The sequence below is a fragment of the Astatotilapia calliptera genome, chromosome 7 (genome assembly GCF_964374335.1).
Source record: "Astatotilapia calliptera chromosome 7, fAstCal68.1, whole genome shotgun sequence".
In the NCBI taxonomy this organism is placed as follows: Eukaryota; Metazoa; Chordata; class Actinopteri; order Cichliformes; family Cichlidae; genus Astatotilapia; species Astatotilapia calliptera.
In genome coordinates, this window is record NC_137428.1 from 56,516,378 (window position 1) to 56,540,080 (window position 23,703).

At 41.8% G+C, this 23,703-nt stretch overlaps 1 protein-coding gene across 9 annotated transcripts in view; it reads left to right on the forward strand.

Moving 5' to 3' along the window:
* The window catches only part of megf11 (multiple EGF-like-domains 11), an 84,622-nt gene extending 63,047 nt beyond the window's left edge, over positions 1-21,575 (forward strand). For 2 of the 9 annotated variants that reach the window (XM_026175829.2, XM_026175832.2), the window contains 15 exons: positions 4,469-4,589; positions 7,562-7,725; positions 7,852-7,954; positions 10,750-10,896; positions 12,202-12,336; positions 14,289-14,417; positions 15,024-15,152; positions 15,792-15,920; positions 16,058-16,186; positions 16,290-16,526; positions 16,672-16,841; positions 16,932-16,995; positions 18,425-18,469; positions 19,166-19,378; positions 19,625-21,575. In XM_026175829.2, the coding sequence (XP_026031614.1) occupies positions 4,469-4,589; positions 7,562-7,725; positions 7,852-7,954; positions 10,750-10,896; positions 12,202-12,336; positions 14,289-14,417; positions 15,024-15,152; positions 15,792-15,920; positions 16,058-16,186; positions 16,290-16,526; positions 16,672-16,841; positions 16,932-16,995; positions 18,425-18,469; positions 19,166-19,378; positions 19,625-19,800 (2,091 nt within the window). In that variant the 3' untranslated portion in view covers positions 19,801-21,575. Of the gene's footprint in view, positions 1-4,468; positions 4,590-7,561; positions 7,726-7,851; positions 7,955-10,749; positions 10,897-12,201; positions 12,337-14,288; positions 14,418-15,023; positions 15,153-15,791; positions 15,921-16,057; positions 16,187-16,289; positions 16,527-16,671; positions 16,842-16,931; positions 16,996-18,424; positions 18,470-19,165; positions 19,379-19,549 lie in introns of all 9 variants that reach the window. The other 7 variants (XM_026175831.2, XM_026175833.2, XM_026175834.2 and 4 more) reach the window with 5 other exon arrangements.
* The last annotated feature ends 2,128 nt before the right edge of the window (positions 21,576-23,703 follow it).

Sequence of the window (23,703 nt, forward strand, 5' to 3'; positions counted from 1 at the left end):
AGGAAAAGGAGGAAAAAAGAAGTTGGTGGAAAAACAAAGAAAAGAGCACTCAAAATGCATTAAAAACAAGCATAAGCTTAAACGGCATTTAAAACACTTAGAAAGAGCAGTCCTTGAACATCCATGACTTTGTGTTCTAAACCACGTTGACACTCGCATGTCCATTTTAATTTATTCGCAGCTATAATTACCATGTCAACTTGTAATTATGCTATTGGTTACATTAATTTCTCATGAAATGCTCAAGGGTTAATTGTATTTGTAACCTCGCTCCTCGTGATCTTTAATATACTGAAGAATATCTCTATCTCCACTAACCAATAATTGTACTCGCATGTCTCATACCATATGCTGCGAAACTCTCCGCCATGAGCCTAAGTTGTGAAGGTTGCAGCTTTGACTTATGTTTCATGTTTTTTTGTGGCTGTTGTTGTAAAAGGTTTGTGTCAGTGTGGTCATAATTTTTTTGGAAGTTGTCCCAGTTTCACTTTAGAAGCTTTTTGTACACAGACAGTCAAGAGCAAGGGGAGACATTTTATTATCGCCTTATTATAAATGTGCTCTACCGCATCACAATAAATCCTCTGGTACCTCCCAGTGCAGACATTAATAATGGGTCGTGTGTATTTTACAAATACAGTCGATATGTCTTGACTTGTAGCATCAGTGATCTGTACTCCTGGACCAATTGGGAGAAAATTGAATCCTTGACCTATATATGTTTTCGTTTTAGTCGGTTTTTGTTGCAGCCACATTGTTCCCTCTTACAACTGTCAAATTAGTTGGGTAACTTCAATCAGTTTCCCTATTGTATTTCTTGTCTTGCAATCTGAAGTTAGAGAGCAACAGCGACTGCAAGGGTACATTCCTGCCAACATTACATTTCGGTGGAAATTGCCTGTGTCTTACACCAGGCCACTGTGGTGAATTGAGCTACCGAGCAGGGCCGCAGACTGTGTCTTAATTTGCTCCACCTGTTCTCTTTGGCGGCTGCTGGGAAGGACTGCCAGATCCATTAAATAGACCTAGAGGGCAGGAGCTGGAAAGAAAAGAAGGCAGTCAGATGGGACCAGACACACCTCATATGGAGGATTGGTGTGTTTGAGTGTGTGTGGAGAGTTTTTTTTTTTTTTTTTGTACTCTGAACAAAGCTGCTGCTGTGCAAACACTTTGTTACAGAGGTAGAGCTGTGTAGCTGCTACCTGTAATTGTGTGACATGCATCATACATTGTTATTATCACATGGAGTTTTTAAAATGTGGTTGATGATGGTGTTGCGGCTATGATTGCAAGCGAAGTCACTTCCCCGGGGGACAGCTGATAAGACTAAGCCTCCCCACTGCATCTTTGTTCTGGAGTCCCATCGGGGGGCAAACCAAGCAAAGTGTCTGAGCAGACTGAGCACCTCCACGCTTGATTTAGCTCTAGTAATTGGACATGCTCTTTTTGACTGGGACAAAGTGATTACATGTTACCTATTCAGGCATTGTCCCTTGCAATCTGCAGCATGTGGACTCTGTAAGGTGTCTTTCTTTTTTTTTCTTTTTTTCTACAGATTCTGTTGGTACCGCTTTATGTGAAATATGAATGCATTAGGAATGGATTCCAGTCTGCCTTTGTAGGTGGTGAAAACAATTTTCCTATCTCTCAGGGATTTCTCTCCTCATCAGAAGGTTCAGAGGTTCATTTTCAACCATGCTGCATGAATTTTAAACTGCACTCACTCACCCAGCAGTTAGATGAACTGTTAAGGAGTGAGAATGATTGGTAATTAGTGGTGCCATTTGCATCTAGTCTCGAAGGGTACCAGCCTGATCAATGTTGTGTCAGCTAGTGGCTTTCTGGAAAAAATGCACTCCAATTACATTAAGATACTAATAGGTATGAATTTAGTGCTTTGGCCAAGGACGACCTGGTCTGGTCTGGTTACTACTTCTATCGGCTGTGTAGTTATGTAAGGTCCTGCTGCTCCTATGCAATGGACTGACAGCCCGTGTATTAATAATGATTCTCCACATCCAGACTTCTATCCTTCCCAGCTCAGAAGGAATATGAATCAGTCGACTAATGAGAGAGCTGCCTTTCCCCACTTGAGAACAGACCAACCACTGGAGTCCGCACTGTGAGGGGGGAAACCAAGTGGAATTCGACGCAGTCATGGAGGCAGCAAAATCCATGGTCATTTGTGGCTGTATGACGTTTTATCCATGAGTCCAGTCACCAGTAAATTGCCTGAGCTCTGAAGAAAGACTGCACCTCCCTGCCAGTCCCCCTCTGTCCAGCCCTCCCCCACCCCCCAGCCGGTCGAACTTCTTGCCGCACTTAACAACTGTAACTGAACTGCTATTGTTAGCAGTCTTGAAGCTGTCGTTTGCGGCAGAACAAAGGTTATTGCAACCGATTGATAAAAATTTCATTCGCAGACAGGCGCTTTTATGTGGTGTACGGGGAGGAGAGATGTTTTAAGATGTGTGTTCTGCCCCTGGCGTCCACTGGCACATCTCCTCCTGCCTCATGTTTAAACTGAGTTCAAAATGATAATGAGAGCAGTGAGCAGCCAGCAGTCCCCCAGATCTCTGGTGAGCGAAGCAAGAGCCACTCAGGACTCCTCTGGGCCTCTAATTGGAACTCTAAATCATTGTGTCACCTGTCACTCAAGTCAGGGTTTGAAACAAAGGGTGTGGGCATCCATAGACTGGCTGTGATCTCTAGCTGAGGGAGGGACAAGAGCGGTGGAGGTGGGTTGTGCTCAGCCTTTAAAGCAGAGAAATTCTAATGACAGCAGGATGCAGAGGACAGAGACGGAGTACTTCATGTCCTTTACCAGATACTTAATTTTAATGCAACAACACTAAAAGGCTGTGCCAATGTGGCTGCCAATCTTTTCTATGGTATATTAGAGTGAGAGGTTAGAGAGTTGGTCTATAAGTGATACCTGTGGGATCCTGTCCATCCATTTCACTGTGGAACTCATTTACTTGGATTTTATCGCTGTTTTTGCCTAGTGTGGCTTTGGCTGAATATCTAGTCTGATGAGGGCCCACGTGCTAAAATGTAGATACAATGTGCTCACCACAAGATTCAGCCCTATTGCATTCCCATGCTGTCAAATCCATGGAAAGCTGCTAATGTCTCACAGACGAGCACAATGTGTTTTTTGCCATCAGTGCTGTGACGCACAGGGTAATGGCAACAATGAGATGGGTTTTGCTCCCAAATGATCACAGGCAAACTTGTAAAGGACCCCTTGGCATCACATTTATGGGCAGGGTTAATGTGGGGAAGGTGCATGTTTTAACCCAAGCCTCAATCTCCTGATGCTGACTTATTTGCTCATTAAAAGAGGACCATTATCTCTCTGTGTCCAAGACTGCTGCTGACAGTGTGTCAAGGACACCGGTGCCAAAGGACACATTATGAGTATCTTAAAAGTTGCCATTTTTTGTTGATTCCGTTTGGGATGCTAAGTTGGCTCACTCAGCAAACCGGTAAAGTTGAAGCCACAGAAGTGGTTCGAACTCAAAAATCCAGTTTCTTTGTCTGTTTGAACACACAGATGTTTTACATATTTTTGTGATTTAGTTTGGCTCACAATTCATGATGGTTTCATCATCTCCAATGTCCATCGCAATAAGCATCCATAAATCAGATCTCAGACAAACTCCAGGATGTTCTTCTTTACCTTTCAATGTAATGTAATGCAGTGTAGTGTAATCCAGTCCATGGGAAGCTTGCAAACAGCAACTTGTTATGCTTATGAGCCATATTTTTATTTCATTTCAGTGTGCCAGTTCCATTTGCATGCCAACATTGTCTTGACTGCTTGAGTGGGCTCCACAGTGTCAGATTTTGAACACCCTTATAGAGTAAGGCTTGCAAAATACATCTTCCGCAAGTCATTTCACAAGGCAAGGGCAGTAACTTAATGTGACTTTAGTTTATTAAGAACTCAAAATATTGCATTAATAGAGTGAAGATGATTAGATAAGAGTGCAAAGTTAGTCATTGCTTGATTGGAGAAAGCGGTGAAAAGTCTGGATTCTCCAACTTTGGAGTCCTGCCTGCGTCTCAGCTGAAAAGGAAATCTAACGGGAGATGGAGATGAAGAGAGAAGTTGAGAGATGGGGTGAAATGGGGTTGCAAACCATGGCTCAGAACAGGTGCTGTCAGAATATATAGAGTGCATAATTGGAAGTTAAGAAGAGATAGCTTGAGCTGATCAAGTGTGGTCCTTCCTTTGAACTTCAGTTACTTTCTTAAATCCATTCAATTTCAGTCTCCATACAGACACAATGTGACTTGTTTAAGTAAACAGCTTAGTAAGCTATACAGAGAAATAGAGTCAACCTTCCCAGTGTTTTAGTCCACATCCTTTCAGACTATTTTATTCCTTTTTCAGTCTGCCAGTGTCAGCATTTATTGCTATGTTGGCTGTGTGCTGCATAACTTTGCGTTATTTCTCCCACAGAGTGAGGACTGCTCTACAGTGTGTCCACCTGGTCTGTTTGGACGTAGTTGCCTGTCCACCTGCTCTTGCCATAATCATGCATCCTGCTCTCCTGTTGATGGCTCCTGCTTCTGCAAGGAAGGTAAAGAATCATGAGGCTGAGCACAAGTCTTCTATATCATGAGATAAGGTGTACTGGCTGTGCAGATGAACAGATGGATGAACATTTGTACACATAAATTCTTATGGACTAAATTCAGTTGCATTCTGTGCATTGGGTTGTTTTCCTGTACAAACTTTAATCTGTTCAATTTTCCAGTCTAATGAATAATACATGTCATAAGCTATTCTTAATTTCTTAAGACAAAATTTTATGGTACAATGCACCCCTCATTGACCCACCCCTCATTTCCATGTGTTTCTCAAGGAAAATGTGAAATAGGTGCATTGATTCATTGAAATGTGCAAACATGAATGAGAATGCAACATGCAAGGTAAAAACTGTTCGTACAATTCTAATGAAATTTGGTATGACCGCCTTTATTCTTCAGCAGAGCATGAACTCTCTTAGGCAAGCTTTTTTTGTCATTTCTTCATGTAGGTTTCAGGAATAGTTCTCCAGGCTTCTTGAAGAGCACTTAATAATAACGAGCATGGTGTGGGGAGGCCAATCTATGACTGATAGTATGCAATTGTGTGTGTAGAATCATTGTCATGCTGTTAAATGAAGCCACTGTCAATCAGACAATTTCCAGATGGTTTTACATGATGGATCAATGTATGACGCTATTTTCTGTTGACAATGCGATACATTTTGACAAGAGTCACAATACCACTGACCTCAAACTCCAAATCATGGCGGAGCCTCCACTATGCTTTACACGTGGCTGTAGATGGTCACTATCGTACCTCTGTCCTAAACTCCTCCTCAACAATCTAAACTAAAACCTTCAAATCTGGATTCATTCCTTAATAAAAAGCTGTTGCAACTGATTTTAAGTCCAACTTTTTCTTTTTTAAACTCAGATCTGCCACTTTTTCTTTTGTCCTCCACTTGTCCAGTTTCCTCAGAGTGTTTAAGGACACACTGCACACAATGCCAAGATATGCCACGTTTTTGGCCAATAGCACTTTGGGAATCACCTTGCTGGTGCAAAAATATTATGTTATGGCCATCAAACGGTGTTATCTTTGGCATTTTTCATTGATTCAACTAAAGAAATAGGCACAAATTATTGGTTTTGTGACAGACTGCTAATAACAAGGTGCCAAGCGATATATTTCTGTGAAAGACAGCAAAGACTACACTGAAAAATGACTGAAAAAGTAGCCAAAGTTAAAAGAAGAACTTTCAAGGACCTTCAGAAAGCCTGGAGAACTATTGCTGCAGGCCACTTTAAAAATTACAAGAAAGTCTGGCTCCTTGGAAGCAAACTATAAAGAAATGAGGGGTGGCTCAAGATTTTTTACACAGCACTGCATAAATGTCTCACTGATATCAAATCCTTCTTACCTTCTAACCTCTCATTGCCTATAAAAACATTTTCCTTTCTCAGATTGTATTGTTTTCCACCAGATAAAAGATAAAAATAATAAGTGTGCACCAAATATACAGTATACACAGTCAATAGTACCACCCAGATCAATTATTCCTGAGAGATTTCACTCATGCACACAGATGTTAACTCGTGGGTTAATAGAGGAATCGTAAATTTTGACTGCCAACAGTTGAGTCTATTCAATGTTTTGGGGGCAATATATCCAGGACATATAGATATATTTCTCTGGAAGTAAAAACTTTATTATATTTGAACACAATAAAACAACTGAAGAGGTTACCAAAGTCCAGATGCTATCAATATACCACTTTTTTTAAAAAATCTTTTACCCATTGTACTGGACGCACTGAAGAGAAACTTAAGAACTCTCCAAAGTCAGTAGGACTGAATAAATTTATACAAGTCCATCCATAGTTATTGTGCTCATTCATACATTGCCATTCTTAGAGGTGTGTTTTCTCTTTGCAGCTGAATCATATCACATTTATTTAAATTAATCTTTAGGGTTCAAGCACAAGGGCAAAAACCATTGTAGCTCACCATTATTTACACCAAAGGTGTCAAACATAAGGCCTGAGGGCAAAAATCGGCCCAGCCTACTGGAATGATTTTAAAAATGTGATGGAGGACCTAATTTTCAGGATTTAAACAGCTGTTTCTTAAGTTTTCCATCTTTTCTTCAGATGAAGACCTTCCTCATGATCACTGATGTTACAACAAAGTTATAGATAAACAATTAATTTTGAGTAAGCTTCCAGTTTTTTTGTTCCTTTCACTATTATGGGGCGATCGTGGCTCAAGAGTTAGGAGTTCGCCTTGTAATCGGAAGGTTGCCGGTTCGAGCCCCGGCTCCGACAGTCTCGGTCGTTGTGTCCTTGGGCAAGACACTTCACCTGTTGCCTACTGGTGGTGGTCAGAGGGCCCGGTGGCGCCAGTGTCCGGCAGCCTCGCCTCTGTCAGTGCGCCCCAGGGTGGCTGTGGTTACAATGTAGCTTGCCACCACCAGTGTGCGAATGTGTGTGTGAATGGGTGGATGACTGGATATGTAAAGCGCTTTGGGGTCCTTAGGGACTAGTAAAGCGCTATATAAATACAGGCCATTTACCATTTATTTATTATAAAAATGACAGTTTATTACAATGGGTCCACAGTAATTATAAAATACAACATTTTCTGTGAATGACCTTGCAGAACTTTTTCTGAAGTTTTACACATTTCTTGCAATTTATGCTGAAAGAGTCGTGATGACAGAGCAGAATTCCTTTGGTGTGCAGAAAAACTGAGATGCACAGTTGACATTGCACTTCTTTTTCTATTATTAAGATATCTCATGGATCAAGTGGGTAGTTAAACTTCTTTGCACTCATAGAAAGGAGTGTTTCACTCGTCCAGCCCACTCAAGATCAAAGTGGACTGTATGAGGCCAATGATATAAAATGAGCTGACATCCCTGATTTAGACTGTTCAGTTGTCTGGTAATTTTAATATAAAGCCTTCATGTCGCTTTTCTTGTATAAATGTTTATAGTTTGATTTTTCTCTCTCTGTTACTCGAGGTTGGCAGGGTGTGGACTGCTCCATCCTCTGTTCCAGTGGTGCCTGGGGTCTGGGCTGTAATCAGACATGCTTATGTAGCAACAGAGCTGCATGCGATCCTATAGATGGCACTTGCACATGTTCTCCTGGTTGGAGAGGAGAGCACTGTGACGAGCCCTGCCCTGTAAGTCTGTCTTTCTTTCTTTTTAACTGAGAGATTGATGTGAAGACCCAGCTAAATCTTTTGCATCATTGTGCTGTATTTTAGAAGAGTTAGATCAAGTTTTCTTATTATTATCGTCGTTGTCAGGAGGGTACGTATGGGTTGGAGTGCCGTGAGCGCTGCGACTGCAGCCACGCCGATGGCTGTGACCCAGTGAGCGGTTATTGTCGCTGCTACCCTGGCTGGACAGGTTTGTACTCCTTTTTTCACAACAAAATCACAGTAGTCTGTCTTTAGGAGCAGAAGCGGCCCGTCTTTAGTAGTTATCTTCATTAGCTGAAAATCAAAGACATTAGATGCCAGTCAGACACACTGATTTACCATAACAGGAAAATATGCTGCAGCATTCATGGCTTGTGCAGTACAGTATGTTTACAGAATGTCTACACAGTGTTTTGTTAATTAAATGTTCAATTTGTTTTGCCACTGCGCCGGTGGCATAGCCGAATGAGAGATGTTGAGAATTGAGCTCTAAATTAATTCTCTTGGCTGGCACGCTGGAAGCTGCTATGCAATCATGCTTATATTATATGATGCCGGCTACACACAAGGACTGAACTGAATCATCAGCTAAATATTTGCAAACTGAATCAAATAATTGGCCCACATTGCTCTCAAGATTTTTAGATATGTCTTGTGATATTGTTATTTTTGGTTCTGTTTATTAGAGTTTGCATTTTATTGGGAAATTTGATTAAACCAGCTGCCGCGTTTATTCACCAGAGTATCAATCGTTCTTTGCTATCACAAGCTCTCCACTGGAATCTGATCCCCTCTAGATGCAATAGTTTTTCGTTTTTTGGGGGGTTTGCACGTCCATATGTTCGCTCTCTGTTTCTTGTCATTTAAACCATTTGCTTACAGGGAAAAAGCTTGGAGGTTGGAAAGTATGAATGTCACAGCAAGGGTGAGAGTCATTATGCTCAAAAATGAAGCGTCGCATCTGAATGTCAAATACAGGGGGCTAGCAAAGGACCTGGTCTCTGAGCTTGGGCAGAGAGGTGCAGTCGGAGAGGGAAAAAGATTCAGCAGGAAAGGTCAAGCCTGTGAGCTCTCAGCATCCCACTCCATTCAGCCTCCCGAGCTTCGGGCATTTATTCTGGGAAACAATGTGGGTTTTATTATCTGCAAGAATGGAGCCGGCAAAACGGGCCTCTCATGCTCTGAATCCCGCACAGGTCGGGACCATCTGTCAGCCTTAATTGAGTCACCAGGGTGCAGAGCTGGGGGCAGCGTGCAGCCCAGTGGGTCGGACAAACACACACATACATACTTAAATTGCAGCGGCTTGACAGCGGTCTCTCTGAAGGAAGGAGCACCTAGAGAGAGGGCTATGTGGGATTCGTCACAGGACTGAGTCAGGGATGGAGTGAAATGTCTGTTTACAGCTATTTTTGTAAACACTGTCATATCACTGAGTGTGCCAGGGTTGGTATTGCATTCTACTTTGCTGTCAACTTGGTGTTGGCTCTATTGTGAGGCTTGCCTAAATTGTCAAGAAGCTTGACTTTAGGAGTGTGCGCGCTTAAGTGGCTAGGCCGACTATGACCCACAGAATTGTTACTGAACTGTCGTGAGCCTGACATCAGCCAACAAAGATTTAAAAAAGTTCTCTGACTAGACACTTGATGCAGAGGGCATCGTGCTAGACCATGTTAAATAGACCTTTGCCTTTTATTTCTGTAGAGATTCTGGTCCATGACACGAAGCAGGTAATGTGATGTGTGTTTACATGCACTAGGAGAGAGAGAGTTAAAAAGGGAGAGAGAGGTTTGCTTCGCTGTGCTCACTGTACAAATTGGATAGTAGGACCTCTGGCACTTCTCAGCGAAAAGCCTCCTTTGAAGAGACTTCAGTTCTGGCTTCTTTCACTCTTTCTTCTTCTCCCTCACTAGGCACCCAAAGCCCCTCTGTTTGTCACCATTAGACTGAAAAATGTGATGCTCTGTCCGCATTCATTTTCTGACAGTAAAGCCAGCCACTGTTTTTCTTTTTTTTTCCTGCCTGCCCTAGCAGAACCTCAAACACACTTGCACAAGCCTTGCCCTCCTTTTGATGTCCATGGCACAGCTTCTGACTTAATCACTGCGACTGTACCCCCCACACCCATCTAGCCCCCCACTCATCAGACTTAACATTTCCTATCCTATATAGCCTTAAGGTGCCATGGTTACCGTATAACATTAGTCCCCAGAGTTTAGTCCAGGTTTAATTCAAAGGTACTGCACTAATGCAGCTTTAATTGCCACACCATTCTCAGATATTCTTGCTCAAAGGAAATTTCAAATGAGGCTTCGAACTGAGGGCTGAAGCTTGAAAGGTTGCAGAGTTTGCATGCATTTGTGCGACTGTGTGACACCGACCGTGTGCATGTGCAATTGCAGGGCTATGCCACACTTTCTATACCCGGCTGTATACATGTAGAACGGCACGCGTGAATTTTTTTTTCTGAAGGAAAACATGGCGCTCTGATGGGCATGCTAATGCATTCACAGTGAGAGCCCTGTATGGATGCAGTGTTTTGCATTTGGTTGAAGCCACAGAAAAAAAAAGACACTGTGACACTTGCAGACTGTGGTCTGAGTACTTCCCTTCAGCTCCATGCACTACCCTTGCTCTGCTGAAAGAGAATGGGAGACAAGCTTGGCCTCTCTTGAGACCCAACCCTGTTAATCAACACAGTGCACTGGCAAGGAGCTCCAGTCAGATCAAAAATAAAATACATTTGGAGAGGAGAAGCAGAGTGTGAAAGATGGGCTGAAAAAAAACACCCTCCAAACTGCAGCTTCTTTATTCAAAACTAAAATAAGTCAATGATTCATGTTAGTTTAATAACCCTGAAAAGATGTGCAATGATCAAGCATTGTGAATGCTGCCCCTTAATGATGTGTTTTTACAGATGGCACTCTGTTTAGAATTTATCAGCTTACCAGTCTTTTGCCTTCTTAATATGCATTCACTGAAGATTTGGTAACATGCCTGCAGGAATCCACTGTGATAATGTGTGCCCACAAGGCTTCTGGGGACCCAACTGTTCAGTCAGCTGCTCCTGTCAGAACGGAGGATCGTGCTCTCCCGAGGACGGCACATGTGTGTGTGCACCTGGATACAGAGGGACGTCCTGCAAAAGAAGTGAGCCTCTTTCTCGAAGCAACTTCTTTTTATCTAAACCCTTAGGAAATAAATCTGTTTCACTGAGACCATCATACTTGCAAACTCCATCACAGCACTGACCTTGTTTGATCTTTGAAGAATTGTTGTTGGACATAACTGCTTGAGTGTAAACCCTTCATCACAGCTATCATGTAATCACAGTGTCTTTGCCCCAATGGCATTCCCCCAGACACATAAACATACACACACACTGACACACTTCTCACCCCCTTCTGGCACAGTCCTCAACAACCACCTCACAGTGGGAGACTCACAGTCCTCGCCTGAGGCTCATCAGAGGGTATGCTCACTGGGAGTGCCAGCGCTGGTTTCCGAATGGGGTCTGTCTGAAGGTGCTCTCAAGTGATGAACTCACTGATTGGGAGTGAATTCACTGTCTCAAACCTGTAAACATCAATTTGAGTGGAGAGACTTAAACACGCCGTGTGTGTGAGAGACAGAGAGGGGAAATGGTTACTCCTCCAAACTCAATATTTACACAGATAATTTTCTCGTCAGCTAGAAACCTCGTAACTGCAGTTTTGCACTTTTTCCCTTACTGAAATATTGTTAACTAATTGCATGCTTCTCCAGAGGATGATAAAAATGCACCACACCTGGTGCTTAAAATAAAATCCACTGGGTAAACTTAACATTGCAAGTTTGTCAAGCTACAACTGAGGTTGTTTTGTCAGTTTCTAAAAGGTTTCTATTTTAGAAATACCCAGCTGTCCCCTGACAGTTTTCTCCGAATCACTGGCTGTGAAAATAGTGTAAGTATTCCTAAGGCGCTCTTAGAATGTGTAGCGCTGGAATGAAAATATGTTTTTAATATAAATTGCAGCTTTTTATAATGGTTGCACAATCTTTGCATAAAGTGTTATATAATAACTTCTGCACCACCGTTTATATATCTCTCAGTTCACATTCTTTCAATGAAATTTGCATTATTAACACAGCTGTGTGTCTCCTCACATATATAGATCATCAGGCTGCTCTCATGACTTGACGTAAAACAGACTCACTATGCTCTTAACTCGTTTACTATTCTGTCTCTGGCTGCAGATAAAATGGCAGTGATTACAATGGAGACTGACTTTTATACTTTTCCCCTGTCTTTGCTGTCGCTCCTTGTCTTTTCTGCTTTACTTCTTGCAGCCTTGATTTTTCTGCACTCCCTTGATCACTCTTGTCATGCTTTGTTTCATTACTATATACCTCTTGTTTCATCCAACGCTGGTGACTGATTCTCTGTCGTCTCTTGCCACACTCTGCTGCCTCCAGTCTGCTCTCCGGGGTTCTACGGGCACCGCTGCAGCCAGTCGTGTCCACAGTGTGTGCACAGCACCGGGCCATGCCATCATGTCACGGGCCACTGTGAGTGCCTGTCTGGCTTTACCGGCTCGCTGTGCAACCAAGGCAAGTAGTCTTCTATGTCCTTTTGACCTTTATCCTGCTCTTTCACGTACAGTGAAATTCATTCACTGTGAAGTTTGAGTGTTTTTTTTTTCTTTTTTTGTTGGTTATTTTTGAAAATGCCTTTGTATAAAATACAGAAATCTGTAAGGGAATAATACTGATCATGTTGTTCCTGTACATTTTGTTTAAGTCCTCTCTTTGCACACTGGTCCTAATAAGATGACCTGCTGCCTCTCGCACTAGCATCTTAGCCTTGAAACTTTAAAATATGACTATTATCGATGCAACCTAAGCTAAAAACAAAAGTAAACAAAAAAAACAACCTTCAACAGAGGATGGAAAATTGCTAAGAGCCACATTTTTAGACAAAGAATATTTTAAGTAAATTTTGCTGTCCCCTTGCCTAATTCTGCAAAAGGAGCTGTATGTAAATTGCTTTCATTAATATACAGACAAAGAAATGCACAAACACACCTGTTTCTATTGTTAAACTTGTTTTCAAGGCAACTTTTCTTTTGTGGCGTTACTGAGGATGTTATATGAAAACAACTTGGTTTGGCACTTTTTATTCCTTATAAGCGACATTTCTCAGCAACTACTTCTTGTAGCGTCATGACATCTTGATAAATGTTTTACAAAGAGGGTTTTGTTTTTTGCAAGACGTTTAGCTATATGTCTGGTCAAAGAGAACATTTAGTAGGAAACTGAGAAAGAGAATGAATGTATACTATGTGTGTGTCACAGTAGTTTTTGTCTCCACACTGTCCATCCATTGAACAGCGTGCTGATTTCAGTTCATTTGTGTGACAAGGTATTGTATTTGTCGTGTCAGTGGTTCCACATTAAAAATGTTCTCCGCCGTTCTGAGAAGAGATACCTTCACACAAATGCGCTGTAGATTTTTTTCCTCTAATAATTTACCTCTTTTTTTTAATAAATTACAGATAGGCGATGAGGAATTTTTGAATTCTCTTTCATGGCTTTAAGCAATGTCTTACAAATAAAAGTTTAATAGCTTAGCTGAAGGAAGAGGGAAAAGTAAAAGCGAGAACGAGTCCTAATTTGTCTGAACCATAATTACTGGTGAGCGGGCGTTAGGCGACGAGGGACAGAGGTGGCCATCATCATGCACATTATCCTCTTGTTGAGCCCCATTGTGTCCTCACTTGTCCTCTGTCCAGCACACAAAGTCCCAGCCTAATGAAGCTCTCCCAGTGAGCTGAGGCTTGAATCCCCAGAAGCAACAGTATGGGGGAGCCAACCTCATGGCTTAATGACAACCTGCTTGAAAGAGGTTGAAAGAGCTCTCAAGAAGAGGGAAAAACCAGTTGAAATATAATCATTAAAATCACCCCCCATGATAATGAGTCAGACCCATCTCTTTCACAGCCTGCCACCTTATCAGATATTCCTAACGGTGGCTATTCTTTTATGTGAGACGTTTATTGCATCTGCTGGCACTGCAGCTCCCTGATCCTGATACTGAGATACACCTTGGTTTAATTTGTCCCATGGTCCAACAAGGAAACACAAACGAGGTTTCACTGGAAATAATATTTCTTATTGAAGAGTGCCTGGATGCATTGAAATATTAATTTCATTAAAAATGTATACAGTGGTCTGTGTACATGGTCTATTTTAATTCTTTGGCACATCACTCATTCCACTCTAAGCAGTGGAAATGGGGCAGTTGTGCCACAGGAGGCAGTGACTGACTCCTCCTTTTGTTTAAGCAGATCATTTCGTGTCCACTCAAATAAAAGGATATCATCCATTAGAGGAACATGTTTACACAACCTTTTCAAAAAATCAGTGTGTTTTCATAAATGTGTTCACAGTAATGTGCCTAAGTTTAGTGTCATAATGTTAATGGGTTTTTCTAATCTTAAAAGAGGCAGAGCAGTTTTTTTGTTTATTCGTAAAGTGGTGTGTTGTTTCTTTCTGTTCTGCAGTCTGTCCAAGTGGCAGGTACGGGAGAGCTTGTGCCGAGATCTGCCTCTGCACCAACAACGGCACCTGCAACCCCATTGATGGCTCCTGCCAGTGTTTTCCTGGCTGGATAGGAGAGGACTGCTCTCAGGGTATGGCTTCCTTCCTTCCTTCATCCACTCTGTAATTTGCTCATTTGTCCACTTTTCCCACTCTCATTGTCTGTCTCCACTCCTAATTTCTCTCTCACCCTTACCTTCATACACATTAATCATCTTCATGACCCGGCGCACAGAGAGAACTAACCTCAGCACCAGCTGATGTAAAACACACAGCTTGCTTAAATGATTGTTGTAATACATTATGCTCTTTGATTTACAGAACTGTAGGCCAAAGATCATTAGCAGAACTTTGAGCTGCCATGGCATGAGAAATTGATGTGTGTGTGTTTTTTTTTTAATTGCATTAACTATTAAACTAAAAAAAAACAACAACTAACGATCACACGGGTGATAATCCATACATATTCACCTGACAGCAATTTCCAACACTACAACTTGTGGGCTTGTGGAGGGTAATGACAAAACTGGATTTTCTTCCAAATGTATCATTTTAACATATTGTATGAAAGCGTGGAGAATGTCTGGACTTTTCCTCAAACATATGTGTTATGTGATTCATGTATGCATGTCTAGGACGTAGTGTATGTAAGGGAGAGTGCGTGACCATGAGTTTGACTGTGTCTCTGGCGTCTGCAGCCTGTCCCTCTGGGCACTGGGGCCCTGATTGTCTCAACTCGTGTAACTGTCACAATGGAGCCCAGTGCAGTGCCTATGATGGAGAGTGCAGGTGCAGCCCCGGCTGGACCGGTCTCTACTGCACACAGCGTGAGTTTCTCCCATCCAGTTAGTAGACACACAGTGTCATCTACTGGCAGTCTAATAGAACTGCAGCAGATGACAAGTGAGAAACAATGCTTTTTTTCTGATTACAAGGAAACTGGATGTTTTTATCTATTTTTTTATTTTTATTTTTTTAAAGCGAGAGAGAGCAATAGCAGAACAGAACTAATGGTCATTTCATTAATGGTTGTAATACATCCCAGTCATTTACCCAGGGATAGAGCAGATCATCAATATCAGTCCACTAATTTGAATTTCCATTATCCATCACCTCGAGGGGTTTATTCAGTATTGTTTGCAGTGTGGAGCTCCTGCTATTGTGCATGAAAATTACATTTGTTTTCCCCTCTCTTCTCTCATATAGATTCTTACTATTTGCAGTTGTCTTCTTCTTTATTTCCACCTCTAGGTTATGTTGACAGCATAACAGCATTTTCTGCAGAAGCAGGAAATGTTTCATTTCAATTCATTCACATTGTCTCTTATTGAGTATGCAGCAGAGACATTGAGTGATATTGATTTCCTCGTTCCTTTGCGATTTGACCTTGACTCTCTATGTTGTCTTCCCTTCTCTTTGTTTTCACCACTCCTCCCACCCCAACATTTTATACATCTCTGTCCCAGGCTGTCCTTCAGGGTTCTACGGCAGGGACTGCTCCGAAGTCTGCCGCTGCCAAAACGGTGCAGACTGCGACCACATATCTGGCCAGTGTGCTTGCCGAACCGGCTTCATTGGGACGAGCTGTGAGCAGAGTTGAGTAGGCACAACACATTTTAGCTCTGAGCAAAATTACCCAGTAGATGAGTGTGTGTTCTATAAACAGTTTGGCTCCCACTCTGTAAGTGCTTTAATTTTGATGGGTGTAATAATGTGCCTCTCTGTCATGCAGAGTGTCCCGCTGGTACATTTGGATATGGTTGCCAGCAGCTATGCGAGTGCCTGAACAATGCTACCTGTGACTATGTGACTGGAACATGCTACTGTAGCCCTGGCTATAAAGGCATCCGCTGCGATCAAGGTGAGAGGTGATTGAGATGGCCGAGGCTTTACGGGGTATTATCGCTCAAACACAGATGTGTACGCATTGTTTAAACGACCCACTTTTTCTGCTTTCTCTGTAGCAGCTCTGATGATGGAAGAGCTGAACCCATACACAAAGATCAGTCCAGCACGAGGCTCCGAACGCCAGTCGGCAGGGGCTGTCATGGGCATCATCTTTCTCCTCCTCATCATCATGGCCATGCTTAGTCTGTTTGTGTGGTACAGACAGAGGCAGAGGGACAAGGGCCATGAGATCCAGCCAAGTGTATCGTACTCACAGGCCATGCACATTACCAACACTGACTACTCTCTGTCTGGTAAGAGTCTTGCATGTGCATTTTTCCATCACTTACAATATATGTAAGTGATGGGATATTACACCCCATGCAATATCACTAAAATGGGAAAAAATGTAAAAAGGTATCATTTTGCTTTTGAACCTTTCTGTGTGTAAATCCTCAGAGTGTGGCAGTACTGTCGCGATGAGAACCAGTGCTCCTGAGATCAGTCAGAGCCAGAACAGCAGCAGTAGCAGTGGCCAGTGCTTCTCCAACCCTAGCTACCACACCGTGGCTCAGTGTAATGTGGTCTCAACCATTTCCAGCAACTTGGACGGCACTCTAACCCTCAAAGTATGAACTCCCTCCATGTCTTCACACAAAATTTCTAAATTACATGCTGCAGTACAAAATCAACACTACATTGTCTTTTTCTTTTCACAGTCAAACACGCTGAAGAGCAGAAATGGGTCTGAATGGAGGGCCTACTGCAACCTCAATGACCTGGGTCAGTTTTCTTCTCTCCCTTATTACATCGCAGTTCGTAGATCTGGAATTTGGACTTTACAGAGCCAGCGATTCAAGGGCAAAAGACACACGTGTCGTTCTCACACACCCTTTATTGGCGCTAACCTGCTGTGAATGAAGATGAACCAGGGGTCTCTTGTTAGACATAACCTTTGCTCTGATTTTGATAAGATATGCAGCGAAAGCAGTGGTGCGAAGATGAATAGGGGTCACTATGAGCTCATTAGTCCTCTTTCACTTCCCCTGGTGGCACATTTTTCTATGAAGGCTTACATTGGGTCAAACACTACACTCACATAGGCTGTGAACGATAGAAAATTAAGTGTGGCATTTAAAAGGAGCATATTAGCATTTCATAAATGGTTTATAACAAACTAAAGGGTAGTTTGATGTAAGCACATCAAAGTCATTTTCTTTAATGGTAATTGTCAGGTAACCATTTGTAAGTGGAGAATAAGGTGTGGTGCACAGATAATGAATGACAGTGTGAGCTGTTGTAAAAATACTGTATTATTAATATTATTATTTTCTTTACTGCTTATGTCCTACTTTAGGCGCGCTGAACACTGTTGCAATGCATTCTGACCCTGAGGCGTCAACTGCTGCTGTTCTGTCAGATGCCACTGGTGTCCTAGAGATACGCACAAGGTGTCCTTTTTGCTTTGTTGCCGTGAAGTGCTGCAATATAAGATGCCAAGAGATAACTGGGCCCCTTTTTAAAGACTGATAAAATCCTCAGTAGGAAGTGATTGCAGTCCATGTCCCCTTTGGGAGCGTTTGTCTTTTGGACTTTGTTTTGCTTTATTTTCTATCACTGAATTCAATTTTGCATCCACTCCCTGGTTAGGCTTAGGCTTGCTTAACTTTAGAAAAGTGTGCACAGTCCTTTACTAGATTCAATACTGTATGTGACAAGTTTGGAGCGAGAAAGCAGTCTTAGTCTCGTTATAACCAAGTGGGTCATGCACAGACACCAGAGGACACCTTGTGCATATCTGTGAGATGCCAGCAGCTTTGACAAAAAGGACAGTGTTCAGCGCTCGGGGAATCACAATAGGCTGGATGTCCATTCAAAAACCTAATATCTATAATTAATTCTTTGTCATGCTTGACTTTAAAAGTCGGAGCCCCCATTTAGTTTATACGTACAAAGCACATCAATTATATTGGGAAGTCAAAAAGTGGTTTTTATTTACTGAGCTATGAACTGTTGTAGTCACAGTACTTGGCTTTTTCTTTTTTGTGGTATTTTGTTGTTGGCAGTAACTTATCACCATCATTTTCTTCCTATCCTTTCAAAAAATAAAAAAATAATAATATTTCACTATAATGAGACGTCGCCTGTCAACCTTCACACGTTCTGGGAATTTAATGTGATGTCTGACTTTGTTGTTTTGACATGTTTACAGATGTTCAACAGGGTGAGGCACAGACACAAAGAGGCTCCAGGAAAGGTAAGAAATGAATAGCAGGGACAGTTTGCTGTGTGCTGCATGCGTGTCTGTGAAGACCTATTCTGCATATGGAATCCTGTTCAGCTTCACTAGCAGCTAAATTACAAAATCCTTTTATGCTTAACAGCCCATATATCCATTTTCCCATTTGGGTCGTGTTCCCCTCTGAGACAGCTATTTCTCTGACCCAAAATCCCACATCCATATAGTCTCTGTAATTTATGTGAAAACTCACTGCACTTTGGACAAGATCATGGTGGGCTGAGGTTTTATTCCAACAGTAATTGCTCTCTATGGCTCCGTGCCTGATACGTCATTTTGTCTTCCACACTGTTCAATCGGTGGTGAATGTGAGAAACCCAAGGGTGTGGAGAGTGGTCTGAAGCAGCTTTGCTGCGGTCTCTAATGAGCCCTCTTATCAGTATGATGAGACTGTTATGGATGAGACGAGTCCTCCACTCTCTCCCCTTTGTACTCTGATTACTACGTACCACCATTAGTCACCTGTCCGAGACAAAAGAAGTTCAGCTTCTTGAGAATGGCAACGAGTTTCGCTTCCATTCTTCTGGTCACGCTCTGATACCAGCTTAAATTTTAGTCCTTTAATATCAGAGTTCAGTATGTACGCCATTGTTAAAAGTCAGTGGCAGGCACTTCATCTCTGTTGATACTAAATATGTCCTTGTCTTGCGGCAGCTGCAGATTACATCAAGAGCTCCATGTGCAGCAACAGCTCCTGCTCCCTCAATAGTGAGAATCCTTATGCTACCATTAGAGACCCACCAGGGCTGGCTTGCAAGCACACAGAGAGCAGCTATGTGGAGATGAAATCCCCCTCCCACCGTGAAGTGCCCTTTGGAGGCACTGCCACCCTCCTGGGCAGTGCAAGCAGGAATGTCTATGATGTTGGTGAGTGCGTTGTTGGAGTGTTGTGTGTGGAGCTCAGCAGGGTCCTGCAGCTTATGGCCTCTCTGGTCATGTCCCATACTGTGATCCTGTACAGAATTTGTACGCCTTGATAAAAGAAAATATATGTGGTCTCTGTTGCATGTACCTCTCTGGTCTCTTTTTTTCCCTCAGCCTGTGCCTGACACTTTACCTTCTTATGTATCTCTCCCACTTTTTTTCCCTTCCTCCTTCCCCAAACTGTGACAGAGCCGACAGTGAGCGTCCTGCAGGGGCCCAATGGAATGGCCACCGGATTCTCCCAGAGCCCCTACGACCTTCCCCGCAGCAGCCACATCCCCAGCCACTATGACATACTACCCATGCGTCACAGCCCCACGCACACACCCCCACCGCCTCCAGAAAGCCCCAGCTCTCTGCTCTAGAAGGCACGCTGTCCTCCGGGCCTCTGACTGCGTGCCGGCATCTGGGAAACATCCAGCCACCTTTCAACCAACAGCCCTCCCTTTGTCTCTGTGTGTGTTCGATTAGATACTGACATGCTGAGATGGAAGGACAGCCACAGCTCTTCTGGACCCTGCTCTCTTTAGCTCCCTCACTGGTGCCCATTCTATTGCCCAGAGAGAGGAAAGGGGGGAGATAGAGTGTCCCACACACCAGCGATCATTCACTCATTGTATTTTCTTATATAATTGATCACACAAACTGCTGGCTGGCCTCTTTATGGACCTGCTGAAGTGGAACAATATCTTTCCAAGCACCCTGTAAGACAGTATACATGGAGTGGGTGGACAGTTTATTTACCTGGAGAGAGCTCTCTTCACTCTGATTTTTAACCCATCATATAAGTTTACATTCAAGGACAGCCAAGCGTTTATAAAGTCCCCGCAAAACACAAGTGATTTTCTCCACAGAAAGGAAGGTTTAACAGCCTTCACCATATCTAAGCAGGCAAAGATCTGCTATGTATAGTGTTTATGAATTTTCTCTGTGAAGCAGCTGCATATCACAGCACAGCTGCCACAAAGTGCTTACGATCATCTACTCCGAAGTGAAGAAAAGCGCGGGCAAAGGTAGCGAAACCTCCACTAAATGTTAATTTAAGGAAACTTTGCTGTGAGTGAGCCAAGTCTGAGGAAGCATGGATAAATAGTAAAATATTGTATTTGGGGTTTTTTTATTCACTGTTATCCAGTAACAATCACAGTTAATACTCATGTGATCTCTGTGTCTTACTAAAGAGCTTCTCTTAGTTTTAGTGTTAATGAGGCCCAGTGTATCTTGAAATGTATTCAGGTCATCAGTGTTCATGCATTTATTGCATTGCTGAAAGTAACAGTAAGTCTAAAGTTTGGATTTTTCTCCCCACACTAATGAAGTGATCTGATCTTGTGTTGTTTTGTACGTGAAAGCTTCTTCTTCTTTTTTTTTTCTTGCAAATGTTTTGGTTTACATCTTTTTTTAAAAATAGTGGGTCATAAGAAGAGTTTGCTTAGACTTTTTTTGTATTTATAAATCTAATTGGGTTTTTTTGGATTGTTTTATATTAGTGATGGTGTTCCTTTTTAAAAAAAAAAAAAAGTCTGTGTTATTCTAGCATAAGAAAAAAAATGAGCATGGATACCCGCTGATGTAGATAACACAATTTATCTTCTTGTGAAATTATCGGTGTCATTTTGTGAACTGTTTTTGAAGTCACTTAAAATGTTCTCACTCTCTCTGTCAAATTGTAAATTGAAAAAAGGGAGAAAAAAAAGGCTTTCACATGAGCAGTTTAAGACCCACAAATATCCTGTGCAGTATTTACAAAAGGGAATTATATGTTTAAAAAAAGAAAAAAGAAAAAAGAAAGGGAAACAAATCCATTTCTAAATCTAAAATTTATGTTTGTATCAGGCTAAAAGAGCATATTTATTTATTTATTTATTTATTTATTTATTTATCGAGATGAATTTGCTCATTCACTATGTGAATTCCATTTCACCCTATGTAGAAGCAATAACATGTTGACAATCGATGCACAGACAGCGTTTCACTAGTGCTGAACATTATCCCATCTTTGACCAGTGTGGTGACCAGTGGATCATAAACCATGTGACTATTTGACCTCCGAGGAAGGTTTTTCTAGCTGCTGTCATATCAAAGCAGGTTGTTGTTTTGGTACAAGTTTCAAATTAAATGCCTATTCTGCCATCAGAAACCCGTTTCAGTCAGGTTAATACCCTTAATGAAGGGTTCTGGTCTGGTGAACAACAAATCTTATCAGGTGGCTTAATGATGAGTCTTTGGGTGAAATTCATGAATAGAAACTCTGTTAAATCCTCCGATGTTATATGCTGTGCGCAGACTGAAGCAGAAAGGGGACAACTACATGATTTAGACCAGCGATAGGCTTACTCGCCACCGCAGGGCGCCGGCTGACCCGTCGACTATTTTAAAATTCACTGTATAAAATTGATTGAGTGGTCTCCACCGTTGCGGGGTGTTGCATGAAGGCTTTTAAACTTAACAAAACTTCAGATGCCCCTACTGATTGCGCTATCAGCTTGTCAGTTTTATTCATTTAATCTCATAAATTCTACTTTTTTATCATTTAAACTGGCCCCTGGCCTCCTGTCATTCTAAAGGAGCGACCTCCAGGCAAAGCAAGCTGATTTACACCATACGTACACTTCAGCTCTGCACAGCATGTAAATTTATCCGCTACACCACAGAGGAAAATGTTTTATCCTTTATTCTACCGCATTTATTGTACTTTCATTAGAGTTACTTGACAGCTATATAAATGAAATCACAAGTGTGGAGCCTGTTTTTCATCTCTGACTGCGCCCAGGATCGCTGATGGTTGTAATTGATGCTCAGAAGTCTACTTCATGAACACGATAGGCTGAGATGATGACCTGTTGGAGTTAAGTAAAGATACACATTTTTGGAGCTGTTAAGTTTGTCTCAGTGCACGGGGTTTTTAAATAATTTACGCTGTTGGATCACCAAATACATTTAATATTACTAACCGTATCTGTCTATATGAAGTTATAGAAATAACTCTGTGTCTCTCAAGTGTAAAAGGCCATAGTGCTTGCTTTACTAAAAAAAAAAGAGTCATAACTGTCATAATTACCGGAACGTGGAGAAATTGCAGGGTGTCGGGTCACTATTACAAAGAATTAAGGAGCGGGTTTTTTGAGCTCCACTCAATTGACAGCCGACAAACCCTGAGTGATGCCCCACGGAAAGGAAATGCAGTCACTAAGTCAAGGAACTAATGGACCAAATACAGCCGGGGACTTTAAAGAGAGCTAGAGTGGAAGAAAAGAAGCATAAAAGGAAGAGGTCACACGGTAGCACGGTAAGCACTTGAGAGATGTCGATTTTTTTTCTTCTTCTTTTTGGCTTGCTGAATAGCCTTTCCGAACTGAAATACTTTATGTGATTTCTCAGAGGTCAGACCATGTAGAGAGTTACAGACGGCAACAAACCTTCATTTGACTAAAAGCTGGACAGATACTGAATGCTTAAAAGTTCTGTGCGTTCAGATGCAGGTATCATTATTGCTGCTGGGGAGCGTGTGCTCTCTTTCAGCTGAGTCACTGTGACAGACAAAAAGAAAATGTTTCTAATTTCCAGAGTCTTGTTCTGCCACCTATATGAATATTACATCTCAGTGTAAAGCGTGCCATCAAATATGCAACTATATTAGTGGCACATTCGCTTCTGTCCACATCTGTTCTCCATTAATCCTAATTTAACAGTGTCAGCTGTCTCACGGGAAGTCATTTGTTTCCCTTTAAACTACATTTTATACAAAGTATTGAAATAATCTTCACAGTTGAACATATTTCTTCTCCTTTATTACTGCTAGTCTTTCAGTGGGCAGTTAAAACTTGCAGAGAACTTTTTGGACATTTTCACTTTGTTAACAAGAAGCACTCCAAGAGCACAAACCTCTGGCATGGCAGCTCATTCTCTGGGTAGTATTTACTTTTAGGGGAATAGTGTTGAATTCTGTATATATTCATTTTTCTTTTCTTTGTTCTTTTCAAACTACTTTAAGAAATTTGTTGTGCAGTAAAATTCAGAGAAGGGCAGCTAGACAGATAATGTAGGCGTAGGTAATGATCAATAAATCAAACAAGGTATTGATTTAGGAATAACCAGCTCGTTCTTTTTCTTGATAATACTTTCTTTTAAGATGTAAGAAAGGCAGATGTGAAATGTGAAAGTGAGGTCAGAGGTCAAATGTGACATGATATTTGGATGCAAACTGTAATGCCATATTTAAAATCCACGTATACCAGAATCATTTCCTAAATGTTACCAGTATAAAC